The sequence below is a fragment of the Euwallacea fornicatus genome, chromosome 10 (assembly GCF_040115645.1).
Source record: "Euwallacea fornicatus isolate EFF26 chromosome 10, ASM4011564v1, whole genome shotgun sequence".
In the NCBI taxonomy this organism is placed as follows: Eukaryota; Metazoa; Arthropoda; class Insecta; order Coleoptera; family Curculionidae; genus Euwallacea; species Euwallacea fornicatus.
Genome location: NC_089550.1, coordinates 180,868 through 200,258, shown reverse-complemented (window position 1 = coordinate 200,258; position 19,391 = coordinate 180,868). Strand labels below are relative to the sequence as shown.

General features: G+C 30.1%; 3 protein-coding genes across 8 annotated transcripts; 1 reads left to right on the top strand and 2 right to left on the bottom strand.

Annotated features, from left to right (window-relative positions):
* Positions 1 to 149: 149 nt before the first annotated feature.
* Naa40 (N-alpha-acetyltransferase 40) lies at positions 150 to 2,241 on the top strand. Its single transcript, XM_066286576.1, has 5 exons — positions 150 to 325; positions 398 to 654; positions 1,025 to 1,186; positions 1,245 to 1,400; positions 1,624 to 2,241. Exons 1-5 carry the CDS (start codon positions 320 to 322, stop codon positions 1,814 to 1,816), a joined length of 774 nt encoding a protein of 257 aa, XP_066142673.1. The 5' UTR covers positions 150 to 319; the 3' UTR covers positions 1,817 to 2,241.
* A 609-nt stretch (positions 2,242 to 2,850) lies between these two features.
* On the bottom strand, positions 2,851 to 6,657 carry Rrp1 (Recombination repair protein 1). Of its 2 annotated transcripts, none has more exons than XM_066286574.1 (3): positions 6,326 to 6,657; positions 6,138 to 6,252; positions 2,851 to 4,826 (listed from the first exon to the last, which is right to left on the bottom strand). In XM_066286574.1, exons 1-3 carry the CDS (start codon positions 6,427 to 6,429, stop codon positions 3,513 to 3,515), a joined length of 1,533 nt encoding a protein of 510 aa, XP_066142671.1. In that variant the 5' UTR covers positions 6,430 to 6,657; the 3' UTR covers positions 2,851 to 3,512. The 2 variants fall into 2 exon arrangements, with proteins under 2 accessions (XP_066142671.1, XP_066142672.1); XM_066286575.1 differs by having other exon boundaries at positions 6,138 to 6,254; positions 6,315 to 6,438.
* A 2,897-nt stretch (positions 6,658 to 9,554) lies between these two features.
* LOC136341537 (beta-1,3-galactosyltransferase 5-like) lies at positions 9,555 to 16,710 on the bottom strand. Of its 5 annotated transcripts, XR_010732510.1 has the most exons (7): positions 16,443 to 16,710; positions 15,664 to 15,920; positions 15,069 to 15,346; positions 14,425 to 14,576; positions 14,000 to 14,279; positions 13,473 to 13,696; positions 9,555 to 12,827 (listed from the first exon to the last, which is right to left on the bottom strand). XR_010732510.1 is itself a non-coding variant. In XM_066286651.1 (6 exons), the coding sequence occupies exons 1-5, from the start codon at positions 16,534 to 16,536 to the stop codon at positions 14,014 to 14,016; spliced, it is 1,047 nt and encodes a 348-aa protein (XP_066142748.1). In that variant the 5' UTR covers positions 16,537 to 16,710; the 3' UTR covers positions 9,555 to 12,827; positions 14,000 to 14,013. The 5 variants fall into 5 exon arrangements, 4 of the variants coding, with proteins under 4 accessions (XP_066142748.1, XP_066142751.1, XP_066142750.1 ...); XM_066286651.1 differs by lacking the exon at positions 13,473 to 13,696; XM_066286654.1 differs by lacking the exon at positions 13,473 to 13,696 and having other exon boundaries at positions 9,555 to 12,477.
* Between the last annotated feature and the right edge of the window lie 2,681 nt (positions 16,711 to 19,391).

Here is a 19,391-nt window from a genome sequence, read left to right as displayed (position 1 = left end):
ATAGCCGTTGTGAAGGTAATTTAAGTGCTAAATATTTTACCACGTAAAATTTTCCATTCCATCCAGGGTTATTCGTTGCTATATGAAAGCACTTTAAGTGAAATATCCTTCATATCAAACATCAAAATCATCTATTGGCAACTGTCACTGTCAGTCTGCAAAACCGGGAAGCTTTTGTTTTCATTTTTAATTCCATACGAATGTTAATTTTAATTTATTACGTTTTATTTACCATAAAAACGTATAAGGAACTTCTTCACATTCTAAATTGAAACGATTTCTATAAATTTATCTTTATACATAGTATAAATCTTTTACAATGGGTGTAAGTTTTATTCATTTCCAACACAAAATCGACATGCACACTTCTCTTTATATAAACTGCTTTAATTTCCAGCGAAAAACTGCCGCCAGCACTGCAAAAAGCAAGGAAAAGAGATTGCTACGTAAAGAGGAACAACAACGAATACGTGATGCTATGGCTGTTGTTGCTGAGGCCAATAAAATAGAAAACCCATTAATTGAATTCCCAGTGTTCCAAAAATTTAACAAAAATGGAGTTGTTGCAGATCTTATTTACCGAACGAGCACAGGGTTGAGTGAAATGGAGAAAAAATGGGCATTTGCTTTGTTGAAAAAGAATATGCAGCTTAAGTAAGTTTTACTTTAAATTTCCTGCAAGGATTTCTAAATTTAACTTACATATCCTGATTACTATCCAGTCATAAAAAACACCTACTTTGCACATAAAATAGATCCTCATAATCAAGAGCCACTGCAGACCAATATTTATTATACTTTATAAGGTACTTACCCATTTTCTATTGGTTAAAAAACACAAAACATTAATTGTAATAACTGTGTAATACAAAATTTGTTTATTTATTTTTGTGTGCTACTTTGGATTGTTTAATAATCTCAGTTGCCCTAGTTTTTGTTGAGTGGAATTATTGGAGCTGTAGTGTAGTTTCCCCAAACAAATGAAACATTTTTATAATCAATATCATTTACTTATTAATACTAGGTATGAGCAGAGCTCTTGGGGCTGGAGTGAGAACAAGAAACGGGATGAGTTATTTGATGAAGCTGCTAAGTTTTTAATTGCTAAAAGCGCACATGATGGTGCTTATTTAGGATATTCCCATTTTCGCTTTGACGTTGATGAGGGGATTGAGGTGCTTTATTGGTTAGTACAATAAGTATATTTGTCATAAAATTCATTACAAGAGATTTAATACTTTCAGTTATGAACTGCAGCTTGATAACCACCTTCAAAGGAAAGGCTTAGGGAAGTTTATGATGCAAATATTAGAGCTTATGGCTTGGAAGAATAACATGAAAAAAGTTGTATTGACAGTCTTGAAGAATAATAGTAACTCTAAATTTTTTAAGGCTATTGGGTAAGTAGGTGTTACAAATTTCAGTTATTAATACTTATATTTTCTCTCAATTAGTTTTGTCATAACCTTTCTTTATATTCATATGTAGGAATTGCATAGTGTTACAAATTACCATCCTCTCTCCCTTTTAAAGTAGATCTGAATATTTTTCAAAAATAAGTATTGAAATAGGAAAGTTGAACATTCATATATATATATATATTTAAATGTGTTCTTATTACAGCTACGAATTGGACGAATCATCCCCTGTTGATGACGAGGATGAAAGTTTTCCCTATGAAATTTTGAGTAAAGTAAATAAGAGATTCGCTGCGACATTGCCAAGCAGTGCAACTAACAAAAACCATGTTCATTCTCACAACAGTCATAGTCATAATCACGCACATACTCACTGCTGTCCTGGCCACCACCATTAAATAAGCTAATGTTTGTTAAATTTGGTTCCCTTATCCTTATATGTTTTCTGAGGAAATAGTTTGATTCGCAAATGTGTCATGTCTTAAATTTTTCATTATAGCAAACTGTTGGTGTATGTTCTATAGAATATAAGTGATTCGCCGACTTAAATATTTAAGAAAATCTAAGGAATTCGTAAGTAAATGAAGTCAATATTTATGAAATATTCAATTTGAGTATGCGTTCATTTTTTTAATACTTTAAATACCTAATAGGAATAGAATATTTTTCCCACTATTACCTTTAAGATACCATTATTGATTATGTTAAATCACTGTAAAGTATGTCTTCTCATCTTTTTTTAATGATTGTTTAACAAGTTAGTTTGGATTACCATACAAACGAATATCAAATTAAACATCACCGTTGATATTATAATTGATAACAGGTAGTCTTTTATATTTCAAATTTAATTTATACTTAATTTAAAAAAATCCGTTGCCGTCTTATTAAACATAAGTGAAAAAATCATATATAGATCGCTGCTGTGAAGCGGATGCATATGATTCTCACGTTTTAAGATCCCCTAGCGCCTAGAGTTTTGATATTTAAACTCGACTCCCAGCTCATAACAATGTACTTTTCAACCTTGGCTTATGATATACTATTATCTACGTATGGTCATTAATAGGTAAGTAATGGCAAATAAGTTGCTTACTGATTAATTAATGTGATGCTAATTTTAACGTCAAGCTCGGATAGATAGAACCTAAGAATCACATTAGGCTCTATTTTAACCTTTCTAAGGAAATTAGCCTGCAGTTAAATTAAGAGCAATTAATATTCTGTTGTTTTATTTTCACAGTCAAGAAAATCAAAGATGACTATAAATGCATTTATCTTAAATAATTTTGAAACTCGTAAAAAAACACCCAAGTGACCCTAATTTGAAAATGTGCATATATAGAAGTAGTGTCAGCGTGATCCACGTCTTGATGTTACTCGGCACAAACTATCGTACCATTCTGGTTAGACTTTTGCATTGTAAACAAAAAATACTTCAATTTTGATTTTTATTTGTAAAAGTATATATATTTTAGTTAGAAATGAGACTTAAAACCTACTTGAAGAATCAATGGAACAAAAAACATTTTTAAATTCATAATAAAACTTTCCTTTACAACTCTTGAGTAACTGGTAACTATATATTATGCAATTGCATAAAAAGTAATACGAATTTTTGTGATGATACCCTGAGAAGCAAGAAAAACGTTGCAGATTAAGAAAAAAAGTATTAATGGCTATTTAATATAACGAAATAACAAGTAATCTTCAGAATAACACATTTTCATTAATAAAAAATACTAGGTAGAAAACTCCGTTAAATAAGTTTATAAAAAAAATTTGCTTGCCTCGTGTATAGATACTTCTCCATGATTATTCCGTCCGCCGGTTATAACGCTTATATTGGATGGCCCAAAATAATTTTAAAAAAATTATATCCTATAAGGGAAATTTCATATAAGAGTTCTAACAGGGGATCATATGGAAGTTAGTCGAAATATTTTCTCTTGCAACTCGGAACCTAACTAATAAAATTCGGCAATTCCAAAAAAACGTATAGAATTGTTGGTATAGTGAGAAACAAGTCCGCTCCAGGGATTAACAAAACCACATATTACACACTTAAATACTAATAAACTAATGTAAAACTTATTAAACACTAATAAAAATGGAAATGGGGCAATGATCTGACCCAAATACGTCATTCCTGATAGTACTATCGCATACTTTCGGCATAAGCCTTTGCGACACGATGAAATAATCCAATCGCCACCCAATGTTTTTTGAACGGGCCTGACTCATGTACGACCAAAATGTATAAGCATCAGTAACATCTGGGTATAGCTCTCTAAAGGTATCAGCGAAACCATTTTCTAAAAAGTCGGTCATACCATCCCGTTCTTCTTGTGTGAAACCTGCATTCTTTTTATTAGTCTTGGGATTCTTTAAATCAATTTCATTATGGGCTACATTCATGTCTCCACATAAAATGACAGGCTTTTTTTGGTCCAATTTTGTAATGAAATTTTTAAAGCTTTTGTTCCAATCTAACCTCTTCGGCAAAGTTACCAAACCACGACCAGCGTTGGGAACATAAACGTTTACTACGTAGAAGCTATCGTATTCTAAAGTTATGCAACGTCCTTCATTATTATGCTCCTGAGAGTCAATGCCGTAGACCACATCTATCGGCTCTATCTTGGAGTAGACCCCAACACCCGCATATCCATCTTTTTGACTACTGCACCAATAATCTTTATACCCTTCAATATCAACCACTTCTTGTGGAAGTTTCTGTGTACCGCATTTCGATTCTTGAAGACAGAAAATATCTGGTTTGTCATGCTTCAAAATTGAAAAACCACCTTTTTTCAACCATGCCCTAATCCCATCTACATTCCACGATGTTATTTTGAGGTTGTAACGTTTACCTTGGGAGCTTTTTTTTGTGCAGTCAAAATTTATAGTATCCCATTTCGATTCGACTGTATTGAGTAATGGAGCAGCTTTAGATTTCGTTGTGACTTCCTTAGTACTATTTTCTTCTTCTATTTTAATTCTCGGCTTTTTGGCTTTATCTGCCTTCGCAGCTTTTTTTGAGGCGACTTTTGATATAATAGGTTCTTCTTTTTTCTTAACTACCGGTTCAGCAGCGGTGGTTTTTACGGCTCTTCCTGATTTCTCTTTGTGTGGAGTTTCTTTCTTTTCATTTTCAGGTTTGACTTCATTTTTTTTTTTATTTGCATTGGACGATTCACCTACATCATCTTTAGCCTTTTTCCCTTTTTTTTTAGGAGCACTCGTTTCGTCTATTAACTGTTGTATTTCTGGCTCAACTTTTTTTGTGACTGTTTTATTTGATTTTGTTGATGTTTCCGGTGAAGATTCTCCATTTTCTTTTACCGTTTTTAACACCTTAGGAGCTCGCCTCGCTTTTTTCATCGGTAATTCTTCAGATTCAATTATCTGAAATAAAGTAAGAACATTTGAAAGTATATTCAGGTTCAAAATCAAGATTTAGAGTCTTAGGATTCATTTCAAGTAATAAACCACAAATTTCTAGTTTTCTGCCACCTATACTTGGCTTACACTTGACACCAATATTTTGTTAAAGTATCTGAAATTTTATGCAACTTATTTAACATCACATCACAAGCATATCGAATTTAAAAAACTGAAAAATTTAATAACTGAAAGCTAGATTGGGTGAATAATAGACGACGTAAAAATATGATATATGTATATTTAATATATATTATATTTATATTTCTTATATAATAATTTAAAGTCTTTTTTAGATTTTATAACTCACAAGCCAATTTAAAATATCTTCATATAAATAGTTATTTAACAATGAAAATTAGATTCAAGATAACGCTTCAGGAAAGTATGGTCCTCTTTTTGGCTCCTTACAAATCAAGGCAATTTATAAAGGAAGCCTTATTAAAATTTATTCTAAAAATGACCCTTAAAGATATGCTTTTTCTAAACATCATTCTACATCATTTTCACACCACAATATTTCCTTGTGGTAAAATATGTGAACCACTTCATTCACTAAGAGAGATTTTGCAGGAAATGAAAGACATGGATGTCGTAAAAATTGTGCAACTGTGCTTTATGTTAAAAAGTAGCTTTTTTTCTAAAGTACGTTTTGGCTAACAAATTAGATACAAACTAAACTTAGAATTGAATTCATTTTTACGGCTGCTTCTATAAAACAAAAGTGACAACTGCAATTTTATCACTAGAAGAAAATTTTTTTTATAGCACTTTCCTTTGAAGATGACTTTTTTTAATTAGGTAACATTACCTAATTTTCATGGTTATCAATGGTTTTGTTGTTGTAAATTATAGTGGGTACTAACATGAATAACGTTCATATTATTAGACAGGTTGCAATCTGGTCACAATTACATTAAATATTGTGATATTCATTTTGTATTGTTTGAAGGGGACTGGACTATGCATGCTAATGCCAATTAATAATTCCAAATTAATTTTTCAGCTGGTATGATCGAAAACCCCAGAGAAAATTCTGGCCAGGTGTATCAAGTAGACTCTTCTTTGAACAAGTGTTTCTAAAGGATGAGACTTCTTTCAAAAGAGAGTGACTTGCTTGTACAGATTAAAGTGCAATCAGTATATTTAAATGTGAGCTATTTTATAGATATATATTCGACAAGTTTATAACCTGACCACTAATATGAATAATCCTTTACTTGGGTAGATTATTTGGGAAACTTTTCAAAAAACCTGTTAACATAGTGCACTTACTGGTTCAGCTTTAGCAGATGCTTTTCGCTTAGGAGGCATAATGGAGAGCAGTGGAAGAACTTTTCTTCTCTGAAAGCTATTGAGATTTAGAAAACGCTTGGCTTCAGATGAAACTCTAGAAGGACAAAAACAAATTGTAAATCGAGTATTATAGTCGTCACGGTACATGAATTATATTAAATACTTACGCAGTTATAAATCGTTGCCAGAGAGTTTTTCTTGCAGGAGGACATCCACATCTAATAATTACATATACAGTACTAAAGATCTTGGAAATTTCTGGAAATATCATAAAATATTTCAGAAAATCAGAACTTTCAACAGTTCAAGTAACAGTAAAACTTCCAACCGCCAACAACCCGCCAAAGATCGGATTAGAATAGATAGGATTGTGCCTACTGAGCGGAAAATATCGAATTACAGAAAGAGAGGAAAAGTCTTTTCTGCCATTTCGAGAATAAAATAAATTTCGATCATTAAAAGGGACACGAAGGACACTTCGATATCACTGAAATATCGATATTTTGTTTTTGACATTATCGATGTTTCTCATCGAGACTTGGTTAACGACATTCTTCTAGCGTCGATATTTTCGACGGTGTATTTTCTTTGTTGTTCTGGATTGCGATAGATTTTAATCTTAAATAACAATCAACGATGTTTATGTGAGAGCATATTCTCTTATTATAAATTTCCCTTTTTTTGTGAGGTGTTTGTTAGAATAGTTTTTTCTGGTGGCTTTAAACCATTACCAAAAGTTTAGTCTCACCGGTTGCTGTTTCATAATTAAAAATTTAAGACTATTTTTCTTTATGCTACTAATCAAAATGATGTACTCTATGTATGTATACCTTTAATGGCGTAGATGTCTTTATACAGGATATAACATAAGGGGTTTTTCTTTTAACACGATACGGACCTCAAAAAACTAAGCAATATTTTAATATAACATTTTTGTATAAAATCTAAATCCATTTCTACGTAAAAGAGTAATTCGATGTAAAGAATACAAAATGTCAAAAAAAAGATATTGCAAAAACGCCAAAAACATTAAATATTTACTTTTTTTTGTTATTTTGCTTCTTTAATATTTTTTTCCTTCTTTTTTGTGTCTTTTCTTTTTTTTCTTGTTTTGCTTCTTTAATATTTTTTTCCTTCTTTTTTGTGTCTTTCGTTTTTTTTCTTATTAAGCTTCTTTAATATTTTTTTCCTTCTTTTTTGTGTCTTTTCTTTTTTTTCTTATTTTGCTTCTTTAATAATTTTTTCCTTCTTTTTTGTGTCTTTTCTTTTTTTCTTATTTTGCTTCTTTAATAATTTTTTCCTTCTTTTTTGTGTCTTTCCTTTTTTTTCTTATTAAGCTTCTTTAATATTTTTTTCCTTCTTTTTTGTGTCTTTTCTTTTTTTTCTTATTTTGCCTATTTAATATTTTTTTTCTTCTTTTTTGTGTCTTTTCTTTTTTTTCTTGTTTTGCTTCTTTAATATTTTTTTCCTTCTTTTTTGTGTCTTTTCTTTTTTTTGTTATTTTGCTTCTTTAATAATTTTTTTCTTCTTTTTTGTGTCTTTTCTTTTTTTTCTTGTTTTGCTTCTTTAATATTTTTTTCCTTCTTTTTTGTGTCTTTTCTTTTTTTTTGTTATTTTGCTTCTTTAATAATTTTTTCCTTCTTTTTTGTGTCTTTCCTTTTTTTTCTTATTAAGCTTCTTTAATATTTTTTTCCTTCTTTTTTGTGTCTTTTCTTTTTTTTCTTATTTTGCCTCTTTAATATTTTTTTTTATTCTTTTTTGTCTTTTCTTTTTTTTCTTGTTTTGCTTCTTTAATATTTTTTTCCTTCTTTTTTGTGTCTTTTCTTTTTTTTGTTATTTTGCTTCTTTAATAATTTTTTCCTTCTTTTTTGTGTCTTTCGTTTTTTTTCTTATTAAGCTTCTTTAATATTTTTTTCCTTCTTTTTTGTGTCTTTTCTTTTTTTTCTTATTTTGCTTCTTTAATAATTTTTTCCTTCTTTTTTGTGTCTTTTCTTTTTTTCTTATTTTGCTTCTTTAATATTTTTTTCCTTCTTTTTTGTGTCTTTTCTTTTTTTTGTTATTTTGCTTCTTTAATAATTTTTTCCTTCTTTTTTGTGTCTTTCCTTTTTTTCTTATTTTGCTTGTTTAATATTTTTTTCCTTCTTTTTTCTTTGTTTATGTCTTTCCATTTTTCATATAGTGGTACAACTTATTGCAATATAACTCCCCGTATAAAGAATAAGAAGCACCGAAGGAAAATGTTTAATTATTATACAGAGTGTAACATAAGTAGGGGTTTTCTTTTTGATACGACTTTGACCTCAAAAAACTAAGCAATATTTTTATAATATTTTTCTGAAATCTCAAAAAAAACGAAATATGCGCAGATAAGTTTTAATACATTTTTGTATAAAATCTAAATCCATTCCTGCATTAAAGAGTAATTCAATGTAAAGGAAATAAAATGCCCTACGAAGAATTATCAGCTATTGCAAAAATGCAAAAAACATTTCATGTTTACTGTTTTTATGCAATTTATCCACGCCCCTTAAAAATCAGTCGTGAAGTTTAGCTTTAGGTGTTATTTTGATAAAAATTTGCTATTGATACTATTAAATTGACAAAAACTCATATTTGGTCAAATCACGAATTGGTAGACACGTTGATATAAGGGGAGTGTCGCCAGAATGCTATAGCAGCTTTTGACCACTTCCGAGAAAATATCCTGCAGCCCGTAGATTTGTTTATTTTGTTGGAAGAGGTCGTGAAACAGAAAACTTAACAGCAGTGCATGTTGGACATGCTGGAAAACCTAGGCCGCCTAGAATGGCACCCATTGAGGAGCATGTTTTTGATATCGGTCATGATAAACCCACTACCAGTTCTAGAAGAATCGCCGAGCAAATTCTTACATCTCACATGGCAGTGTGGAGAATTTTAAATGAAAACCAACTTTATCCCTATCACGTAATGTCACAAGACCATCTCCCAAGAGTATACTTTTGTGAAAGGCTTTTACTGGAAACAGCTTGTAATGAAAATTTCCATAATTTTTTTCTGGTAAGGGATGAATCAATTTTTACCCTTAACGGAATAAATAATTTTCGAAATATGCACGTATGGGCAATGGAAAAGCCTCACGCTATTCGGTAAACTAATTTCCAGCAGAGATTTTCTTTAAATGTTTGGTCTGGCAAAGGCGAAGTTTAAAGAGAATTTCCGGGGTTACTTATCGTGATCGCATTTAAATTCCCTTGGCTCATACTAAAAAAGCACCCTGCATATTTATACATGTATTTGTTTTTGATTGAGGTAAAAATTTGGTCCTTACTTGACGGAATCATTTCAACTTTATTGTTAGAAAATTAGAGGAAATAGGAAAGGTGCATTTTCCATAATAAGTAATTACTAGATATGTGGTTGGTGTAAAAAATATAATTTTATTAAACTCTAGAGACTAACGACAGTACTGCATCAAGTTTTGAAGCCCAAAGTACCTAATTTGGGGACAAATGAGACTTCGAAATTCCATGTCACCAGTAGCTATAACAATTATTACTGTAGTTACCGAAAATTCCTGTCAGAAAAATGAAGTCAAATTACTACCAAGTGAAACAAATGAATGTTAAGATGATACTGCATAAAATAAATTTTCGCCCTTTTTCGCAGTATGGTAATTTAATTTCATTTGAAGGAAGAATGTAGATTTTTTCGAAATCTCTATATTAATATGCCAACAAGAAAATAAAAAAAATAAGTAAATCTTTAAAAACTAAACTAATTGATGAATACTATAAGGTGCATATTTTCGTTGTATATATTCTTATGTGCCATTTTTCTGTTGAGTTTACATTAATCGAATGTGATCTTTATCCTTAAGCTTTATAATCTAAATCAGAAGACGTTTTCAACTGAAAACCGTAAGTGATATGAGCAATATATTCTAAGACTTAAAAATAATATGGTCATAAATTCCAGATTCAAAGGCAAATAACTTCAAATGATTTTCATTCAATACAACATGAAGACTGAACCATACCCTGAATATATATCAAAATCAATTGCATATTTGCCCTGTAATATGTGTAGTTTGTAGTAAATTAATTCATAAATTAACTATATTATATGATTAGATACTTATAGAATATAATCATTCTCTTAAAAAAAGAATATACTCGTCCATTTAGAAGCAACGAAAAAATTGTTCCAACTATCATTGATGTCAATTTTAGGAATATTTCGAATCCAATGGACAATGAATACGATTTCTTTCAAAAGTATGAATACTGTCAAATATTTCGGAAAGAGTTTAATGGATGAGATGGAATGATATATATCAAGTTTTGCTAAATTTATAAATTTTAACAAATTTTGTCCCTCCAGCATTTAATCTAGTTATTACAGCTGAACATAGTGTGCGAAAAACCTTGTGTTTTGAGGATTTCTTAACCTTCGACATTAAAGATAACAAATTGCGAAAACTCCAGTTGTAGGAAAATAATATTAATATGCAACAATCTCATCCGTTTGGCACGATAATAAATCTTCATGAACTTATTTATGTAAGCTCTTTACAATATACAACTCAAAAAAGTTATATTTGCATGATATCAACATTACCATTGGATTTCTATAGAAACAGGGAATATATAGGGACAACCTACATACCATTACATGCTAACTGAATAAAGCATGTATTCCAATACTCGGTTATTATAATGCTTGAAAAAACAATTCTAGGATATGTTTAAAACCTAGTAAGCGTAATTTGAAGTTCCAATATTTTTTTGGTTGTACTTTAACAATGCATTTAAGTAGGTATATCTAAAAGTATGAACTAGTTCTATTTAAATTACTTTAGTACGAAGGCAATTTTTAAGATCTAATTTTCTAATAGTATAAACTAATCGTTAATGTTTGTATAATGTAATTTTAAGTCCCAATTTGGAGCATTGTAATATAAAGGATGGCATGTAGATTTTAATACATTTGGTAACAATGGAAATATTATTTTCTAGTTGCATCTTGAAACATATGGAAATTTACATACTAGGTGGAAAAAGAAATGACACAAAATATTGTAAATAGTCGCCGCTGTCAATTAAAATATCAGAATAGATTGATAGCAGCTACTGATTCGGCATTGCAGTTTCTCATTATATTTTCACATCTATTTCCCAAACACTTTGATGTGTTCTTTAATAATAAAGATTTTATATATATTCTTTCAGTTTTAACAGTTCTTCAATATGCCAATGTTTAAAAAAATCCGTGTTAAACAGGTGTATAGTTTTCAACTATGTTTGATACAGTATTTATAACCTCGTGTTTTTAACATCTTTTTAATCCAAGTAAAATTAGTTTGAATTTATATTTTTAAATTGTCATCAGCGAAATTTTCTGTATTTACATCGTTCTTTATTTACTCTGTACTGCACACAGAGTTTCATGATTTCAAAGTTACTTTTAAAATTATGAATTGGAAGTAATTAAGTTTTTTATTGATGTTAGTATATCAATTGCCATTTAAATTACAGCGTTGGAAAATTGGGACGAAATGTGCATTTTACGAACTTACTGACGAAAAGTTTAATTTGATTCTAGTGCATTAGAGTGCGTATATGTTACACTAGATAATAATATTATTTTTAGAGAAACATATGGCGATAATTTTCGAAGGTACAAAAAAACCATTAAAATCGTAGTAAAAGTTGTTATGATGAATGAAAATCAACGAAATTAAATGAACATTGATTTTACTTTTATATTGTCGTCATCTCGATTAAATTAGGGGTATTTCTTAACGGCTAATTGTGCAATGGTTGATTATAATTTTCTTATATTTTTTAAAGGATTTTTTCTTGAAATAGGGCTACTTTACTATTGACTTTAGAAATAGGTAAAGCTTAGGATACGTATAAACATTGACCATTTAGGCTGCAAAATTTATAGGTGAAACTTTTTATATACATTTTTAAATTAACTAAATAAAACAACAATTAGTAATTTCATTTCAGTTAACTGTATGGCTATTATGTACGTATTTGCCATGTGCTCTTCTGCCACAAATAGATACTGAGAAAAGTAAACTATCGTAGAAGACTTTTTCTTTGCAATTAACGACATTTTCAATATAATTAAAATATTCTATAACTATAATACTTCTAAACGTAATAATAGAAAGAACTACGATAAATTTTCCAAATCGACTTCAATCACAATTATCATATATCACAATCAATAAAACTAATTGTAAGTACTTAAAATGGACTTATCCTAAAAGGTTCTCACACTTTCTCATCTTTTTAAAATTCGATGGTGTTTCTTTCCTAAGTGATATCTGCCAAATTAATAAACAGTCATGAGATAAAATATCAGTAAAGAAGAACCTCATCAAAAATAGTTGTGTGGCAAAAATTAGTTTTTTTTTAAATCTTAACCAATTGTCTCTGTTATCTGAAGAATACGAATTTATAAAATATTAGTACGCATTTCTTTTTATTTTCATTAATCTAAATTGTCTCCGTTGGCTCTTTATCGAAACAATCATATATATAATGTGACTGATTATAAAGAGGTTTAACATCATAACATAATATTTTTTACCCTTAAAACCTGATAGTGTAGGTCATTGTTTTTGTAGCAAATATGTGACACTCTGTCCTAAAGTAGTTTTTCTCGCTATTTTATCTGAAAAAAAAAAAAAAAAATTATCAAGATAGGACGATAAATAAAAAATCATCACACCGTACAATATAAACTGCTAGTCAGTTGCTTGTGAAACTCTCGATTTATGTACTCGATGCAAAACAGATTAACGGATTTTTTCAAGCAAATTTAGGTACACCCACCCTTAAATTAGCTTATAGGATTTTGTAAAACACGATAAACCGTCAACATGAAATCATACACTATTCACAAAAACGAGATGTAATTTTGCTAAACCTTTTTATTTTATTTTGTTCTTGTTTATACTCTATTTTGTTCTCTATGTATCTGTAATAATGAATAATTGATTTGCCTGTGGTCTTCAATTTTTTAATTTTATTATTTAGTTCATATTTATTGTACTTATTTATTTTTAAACACTAAAAATTACAAATTTAAACTATTTCTTACTGAAAATAAATCTTCTTATCAATATTTAACTTATTCCAAACCTTGACGAACAGTAGGTTATTATTAAAAATTATGTCAATCCTAGCTTAAAGTATTAAAAATACACCCGGCGATGAAATTCATAACACTCTCTGTTCATTTAACACAATAGAGTGCTAATTAATAATAAAAACAAATTAAGAATCATTTCGTGTTTTCACAATAGTGCTTATTCACCTTGACTCAGTACACATCGGTGCAGGAATTTGAACCAAATGTGACATAAGCAGGAAAAAATTCTAATAGTCGACTGAGATAAAATGGCCTGTCGTTTGTGGAAGTTGGGAACCACTTGTATTTCAAGGCAGCTCGGGACGTTTTCAAGATAATCAAAAGGTTAATTGACGTTAATTCAAAGAATACTAACAGGAATCAAATAGAGAAGTCATACCCAAAATATCCTAAAATTTAAAAAATTGTAATAAGAAAATAACAAATAAATAAAAATCCTATAAAGTATTTCAATTTAGAAATATGGCTTGACACTGAAAAATAAATTATAAATACATTTTTATAAGCCATATAACGAAATCTTGCAGAATTCGCGTTATTCGAAGAGGTCGTTTTAAAGTTACACTATCTGAAACTTGGATCACAATATCCAGTATTGCAAAGCAATTAGCCATTAGTTTTAGTATAACAGCAGATCGTTTCTAGTGCGTTACCAAAAAAAAAAGTAATATACAAGAGAAAGGATTATTTACCACAGCATCAGTCATTATGGACAATGTTTTCTTCTTGTCTTGCTAATCATAAAAACGTTCTCCATAAACCACTTGTGAACTAAAAACATGTCACCTTCAGTTTGACACCGTTTGTCAACTTGTCGGTCCTGAGAGGCGTCAAAGTCCTTTTGGATACTCTCCGGATCTTGATAATGAATAGTAATAAGTTGCCTAAAGAGGCAATAGTTGCGTTTTAAATAGTGGAATGTGAAGCGGGCGTTATGCGTGAGGTTGAGTACGATTTTCTTTGCGCATATCCCTGAAAATAGCAATTTAGAAAATTTTAAAAACAGCTTGACGAATATAAGTTCGCAAGTATAGATTTACGTTTCAGTGATGCTAATGTGACAACAAATATATATACTATGCGACTATTATTTATTTAAATCTTACACGAAACGCACCTGTTAAATATACATCTTCAAGATGGAAAATTGGTGTTATCAGAGCTGCTTGAAGTAGTTTATGTGCAACATCTCCGGACATACAGTAACTGGTTCCGGAGATGTAACTGGGGTATACGTCATATGGAAATAAATAGCTCGGACCTGCGTACCTAAATAAAAAAGCATTTTTAACATTTTGTTATAATTTTTCTTGCGATAAAAACTGAGGTGATTTGGGGTTAAAATATGAGGTCAATTTTAAAACTAGCTTTCTCTAAAGAGTGAGGGTTCGTTGTATTTGAAGCAGTTGACTGTTCTTCAAATGCGTACCTAATTTTGACATTGGCGAAGACATTTTCTGAAGTAATCCTTCCATATTTGTGCTATATATGCACAAAAAAGTTTACTGATGTATTTACTTATTAATTTGCTTTTACAAGAATATAAATAACTAATTTAACAATAAGTTTATAAAAACAAAATTTTATAGAAAACAGTTATAATCAACGATGAAGTTTATCAGTAATAATAAAGTTAACCTCAAAACACTTGCCGTTGAATTCAAATCATGAAGTTTTGACCTGTGATTCACTCGACGAAATATCTCGCTCAGTCGCTGTTGTTTCAAAAACACTTACTGACGTAATATTCTCTCAACGTACCATTTATCGCCGTATGTCCGTATAGGCCTAGATCCACAAATGACGGAGCCCATCAATAAATTTTCAGTCTGATTCCTCGTCATGAGATCATCCACAAGTTTCGGCAAATTCAAGTATATATCGTCGTCTATTTTCAATAAATAATTTACCTTATTTTGACATCTAAGCGTAAATAGTTTCAACATCATTGCGGATTTTAACGTTAAATTATTGTAACTATCATAGAAATTCTCTTGCACTATGTCTTTGTTCTGAAGTGATTCTTCAGTTATATTTTTCTAAAAACCAAAACAAAATTAATATTATCGCAATAGCATATATTCTGCTAATGAGCATAAATAAAACAAACTGGCAAAATTGTCTAGAGATATTGACCTCATAAATTATATTTGTGTTTTTGATTATAATTTAATCATACTTCCCATATGGAATGTGTAAGTAATTAAATAACATTTTTTTTTCATGATTGAAGACGAAGTGAGATTTTAATCACGAAAAGTATGAACAAAATTTTGGCGGTTTTTTTATTAAACTGCAGTTAAAAAAACTAAAGTCACATTTTTTTAGACAAATGGAATCAAATTTAATTTCTTACCTGTACATCTAAATCAGTCGTTTGCCCTAACAAAAAATAGAGAGACACACTGTGCCCCATAATCCTCCTATCTCGGCCCCATGTATTTCTAATCACGCGCCGAGCCTCAAATCCCGTAGGACTTGAAATGCAAATGATCAGTAAAAACGACGGCTTATCACAGAAATCTTTAGGTATTATCGTTGCAGTCTCCTTATCCTTATCAATGTAATCTTTTAGGTTGCGGCTGACATTAAACTCCCAACCAGGAATTTCAGCTGCAAAAGGGATGAAATTTACGACTTTATGAGTTACACAATTTATAAATTTCTATTATCAAGTTAAGGCCTGATCGCACAGCCAAGATTTGAATCTGATCTGACGTTTAAATGCTTCAGATTTAAAATAAATCCCATTGGTTATCTGTCATAAATTTGAGTTTAAGGCTGCTTAAATTTGAATTCTGGTTTCAGTTTCTTTTAAGATTTTTCTTCTATGTATTTGACAATGGTGGTACTTTAGTGTTTTCTTTCTCCTAACCCAGGATGCCTAGTAATTTCTTAACAATTAACGGTCTAGATATCTTCTTTAAAAAACATTAATACATCATTCTTTGTATATGAATGACCTATCTAAAAGTCATAAATTTCTGTCTCTGAAATATGAAGAATAGGCACTGTAGCTATAGAGAGATAACTATAGCTGGACACTTAAAAAGCACTGTGTTTATCAAAACTGGAATGACGAGGCTTCAACCTTGATATTACAAAAGTAGTTTCCAAATAGGACAGTAAACTTACCGTCTTCAAAAGTTAACATTTTAAAAAACAATATTATTAAGAACAAAATAACACACACCAAGTAAAACATTTTAGGTAATGTTCGTCCTTTCATAACTGAGTTAGCAAATTTAGTCTTCGATCAGTTAAACTTTAAAGTTACGCTTTCAGTTAAAAATATCTCATAGAAAATTTGGCTTAATTGGTTTTTTGTGCCCTAAAATTAACAATTAATTGCAAAACTAACTTCAAACGAAAAGCTCAACAAAACGCGAATTTCTGAACCCGAAAAACTTCATAACCTTATTTTTTATATGACAGATGGAAGAACTCAGAACATTTTCCGCTCGCAAGTAGTTCTAATTTGTGAGTACCATTGCTCGCTCAATGAAACTATAGGACACATTTTTTCAACTATCTTTATTTTATAGTTAGATTTATATGGTACATAGTATCGGGTAGTTTGAAAACTCTCATTATACGTCTTGATATCCAATATTAAATATCGTACTTTACCGTATCGATATAGCCAAGTATCGATATCGATAGAGAAACCTGAATTTAAAACTTACATCAGTCAAACTTTGCGCGGGTTTTTGAATTTAAGGTTATGATGTTGTGTATTCCAGTTTCAATTTAATTTCAAATTTAAATTCAGTGTGAATGTTACGCATTATGTAGTTATTTAATGTTACTTATAAAAGAATAATTAAATAAGGTGTTGAAAATGTCCTCTACCTGCAAGAATGTACGTCTCGGCCCTTTTTTGTCTATTACTGTCCACTCTTTGAAAAATCCTGAGTGTCTGTTTTATTATATTAAACAACTGAATTATATGATTTCTCAGTTGCAGATATTTCTATTTTGTTTTTTCCGTCAAAACAGTTAACCGTATGAAAAATATTCGAGATACCTTTTTTATGTAAATATGAAGCATTTAGAAAATTATTTTGATTAAGAAAATAGTGATGGATTAGATTTTTCCTTTAAAACGTTCAGTCATATCAAAATGGGGGCATCACTGGTTAAATTAAAAACATTATTTTCCTCTTAAAAGACATGTTTCTATACTTATTATGCTCACCAATTTTCATAAAAATATTTAATGCTGGAATGGGCTTATTAGGAAAAAAAAAATTACGTTGTATTTGAGACAGGAAGCGAAAACGGGCTCACGTTCATATAACCTTTTTTTTAATATCACCCACAGATTCACCCCTTGATTTTTTACTTACTATCATGAAACACTTTATAGAATGTAGTGTGGCAGAATGAGAGAATGGAATACCTTGATCTCGAATATTCAATCATTGAATAATTATTTGAATGTAAACAAAGTAATACGTTCATTATTATGAGGTAATCTACGATTCATCTGCTAGTACTTAAATAGTTGTGTTCAAACGCATGTAAGTATTCGAATTTTAACATTTAATAGCTTCAATTTGAATGGCGAATTTTAGTTTGAATGTTATTTTTGAGTATGTAATGTTTTTGTGATAAATGTTTCGGAAAAAAATTCATGATCCATCTACACGTGTATTGACTGATTTTAATTACAATAAATATTTTTAAATTTAATTAGTTCATTTTAACAATGCCCCAATGGTTAGTTGATTGACATTTTACTTTAAATATGTTATGTTGTTATTATTCACTATACGTCGTGTCCAACTACAATTATTACACCTTGTGTTAAGTGCCGACCAAATATAACTAAAATATTCTCTAAATAGGTTCAATTAGACCCACATCAATTAAGGGAGTATGTTTTGCCTTCTGACCTAACACTTAGCTAAAAAACAGGATTCGCACCGATAAGTACTTTGCACCTAATTTATCAGTCCATATGTGTCGAATCAGTTATTTAAAGCATTACTATGTTTTTTTATCCAAAAAAGGTGAATTGATCAGATACGTATCATTCAAAATTGGTAGCAAGTTGCAGTGACGTGGCTGAATCTTGAGCACTTCATTTGTCTCAAATACTTTGGGACCAGCTTTGCTTAAAGTAAAAATAACTTTATTGCGCTTAATGCAACGTAGTAGATTTCTACGGATTTTTTTAAAATGCTAAACCAAAGAAAGGCACCAATGCCGTACCAAAATAAACAGTTTAGAAGGTCCTATAACCTGCATTCTACCCCTATAACCTACCAAACCTGAAAGATCAATGATAGATGCTTAGCAAGGTACCTAGTCATTAATTTATGTTATGAAGTTGAAAAGTCCTCTTTAATTTTACTGTTTACGTCCCTTCTTAATGAGAATTGCGAAACGAATGACCGGTAAATAAAACACCTCCAAAGGGTCGACAATAAAAAAAAGGAATTTAATTAAAATTCCCGCTCGCCGGGATCGTATTTTAAAGCAAAAATAAAACAAAAGAATGCCTAATGCTGCGATACAATTTCTTTAAGCTGGATACTTTAATCAAATAGGCCTGAAATGAATTAGAGTAAATTGCTTTCTTTTAGGTGTTTTTTGGCGCAAGCGACGCATACAAATTAGTTCGATTGTCACCAGTCACGTTTCAGTAATTTCATTAAACGCAAAGTTAATTGTTTGTTTATGACGTACTCCGCTTTTCCTCTTTTTGTATTGGAATAATTATATTCAATTGTATAGCAATAATATTATGATACGCGTTTTCATTAAATAGTTTTTCCATTGTGATTCAATAACTGTGGTGAAAAATTCCTAGTATGGTTAGAATTATGAAAAGTTACATTAATCGCACTACAAAAAACACATTTTCCGGTAGTCTTTCGTAAGCTCGAAATAAATACTTTTCTGACTGTGTCTGGTGGTTTGTTTACGGAACTGTGTTGCATCCCGTTTGTTCACATGTAATCAGCATGCGGTAAGATGTTTTCTCACATACGTTAATCAAGTAACTATTAGAGGAAAAATTACTTCTATTCCATGTAATATGTTTTAATGTAAGCATGTAAATTATTATATCCAATA

Bases quoted from the DNA above. Each gene is read 5' to 3' on its own strand.
- Naa40 (XM_066286576.1), top strand. The intron at 1,187-1,244 runs GTTAGTACAATA...TAATACTTTCAG, and splicing joins GGGATTGAGGTGCTTTATTG to TTATGAACTGCAGCTTGATA. The intron at 1,401-1,623 runs GTAAGTAGGTGT...TTCTTATTACAG, and splicing joins AAATTTTTTAAGGCTATTGG to CTACGAATTGGACGAATCAT.
- Rrp1 (XM_066286574.1), bottom strand. From the start codon at position 6,429: ATGATATTTCCAGAAATTTCCAAGATCTTTAGTACTGTATATGTAATT. The intron at 6,253-6,325 runs GTAAGTATTTAA...TTGTCCTTCTAG, and splicing joins TGGCAACGATTTATAACTGC to AGTTTCATCTGAAGCCAAGC. The intron at 4,827-6,137 runs GTAAGTGCACTA...ACTTTATTTCAG, and splicing joins CATCTGCTAAAGCTGAACCA to ATAATTGAATCTGAAGAATT.
- LOC136341537 (XM_066286651.1), bottom strand. From the start codon at position 16,536: ATGAAAGGACGAACATTACCTAAAATGTTTTACTTGGTGTGTGTTATT. The intron at 15,347-15,663 runs GTAAGAAATTAA...TTTGGTTTTTAG, and splicing joins CGACTGATTTAGATGTACAG to AAAAATATAACTGAAGAATC. The intron at 14,280-14,424 runs GTGCGTTTCGTG...TGCTATTTTCAG, and splicing joins TGAAGATGTATATTTAACAG to GGATATGCGCAAAGAAAATC.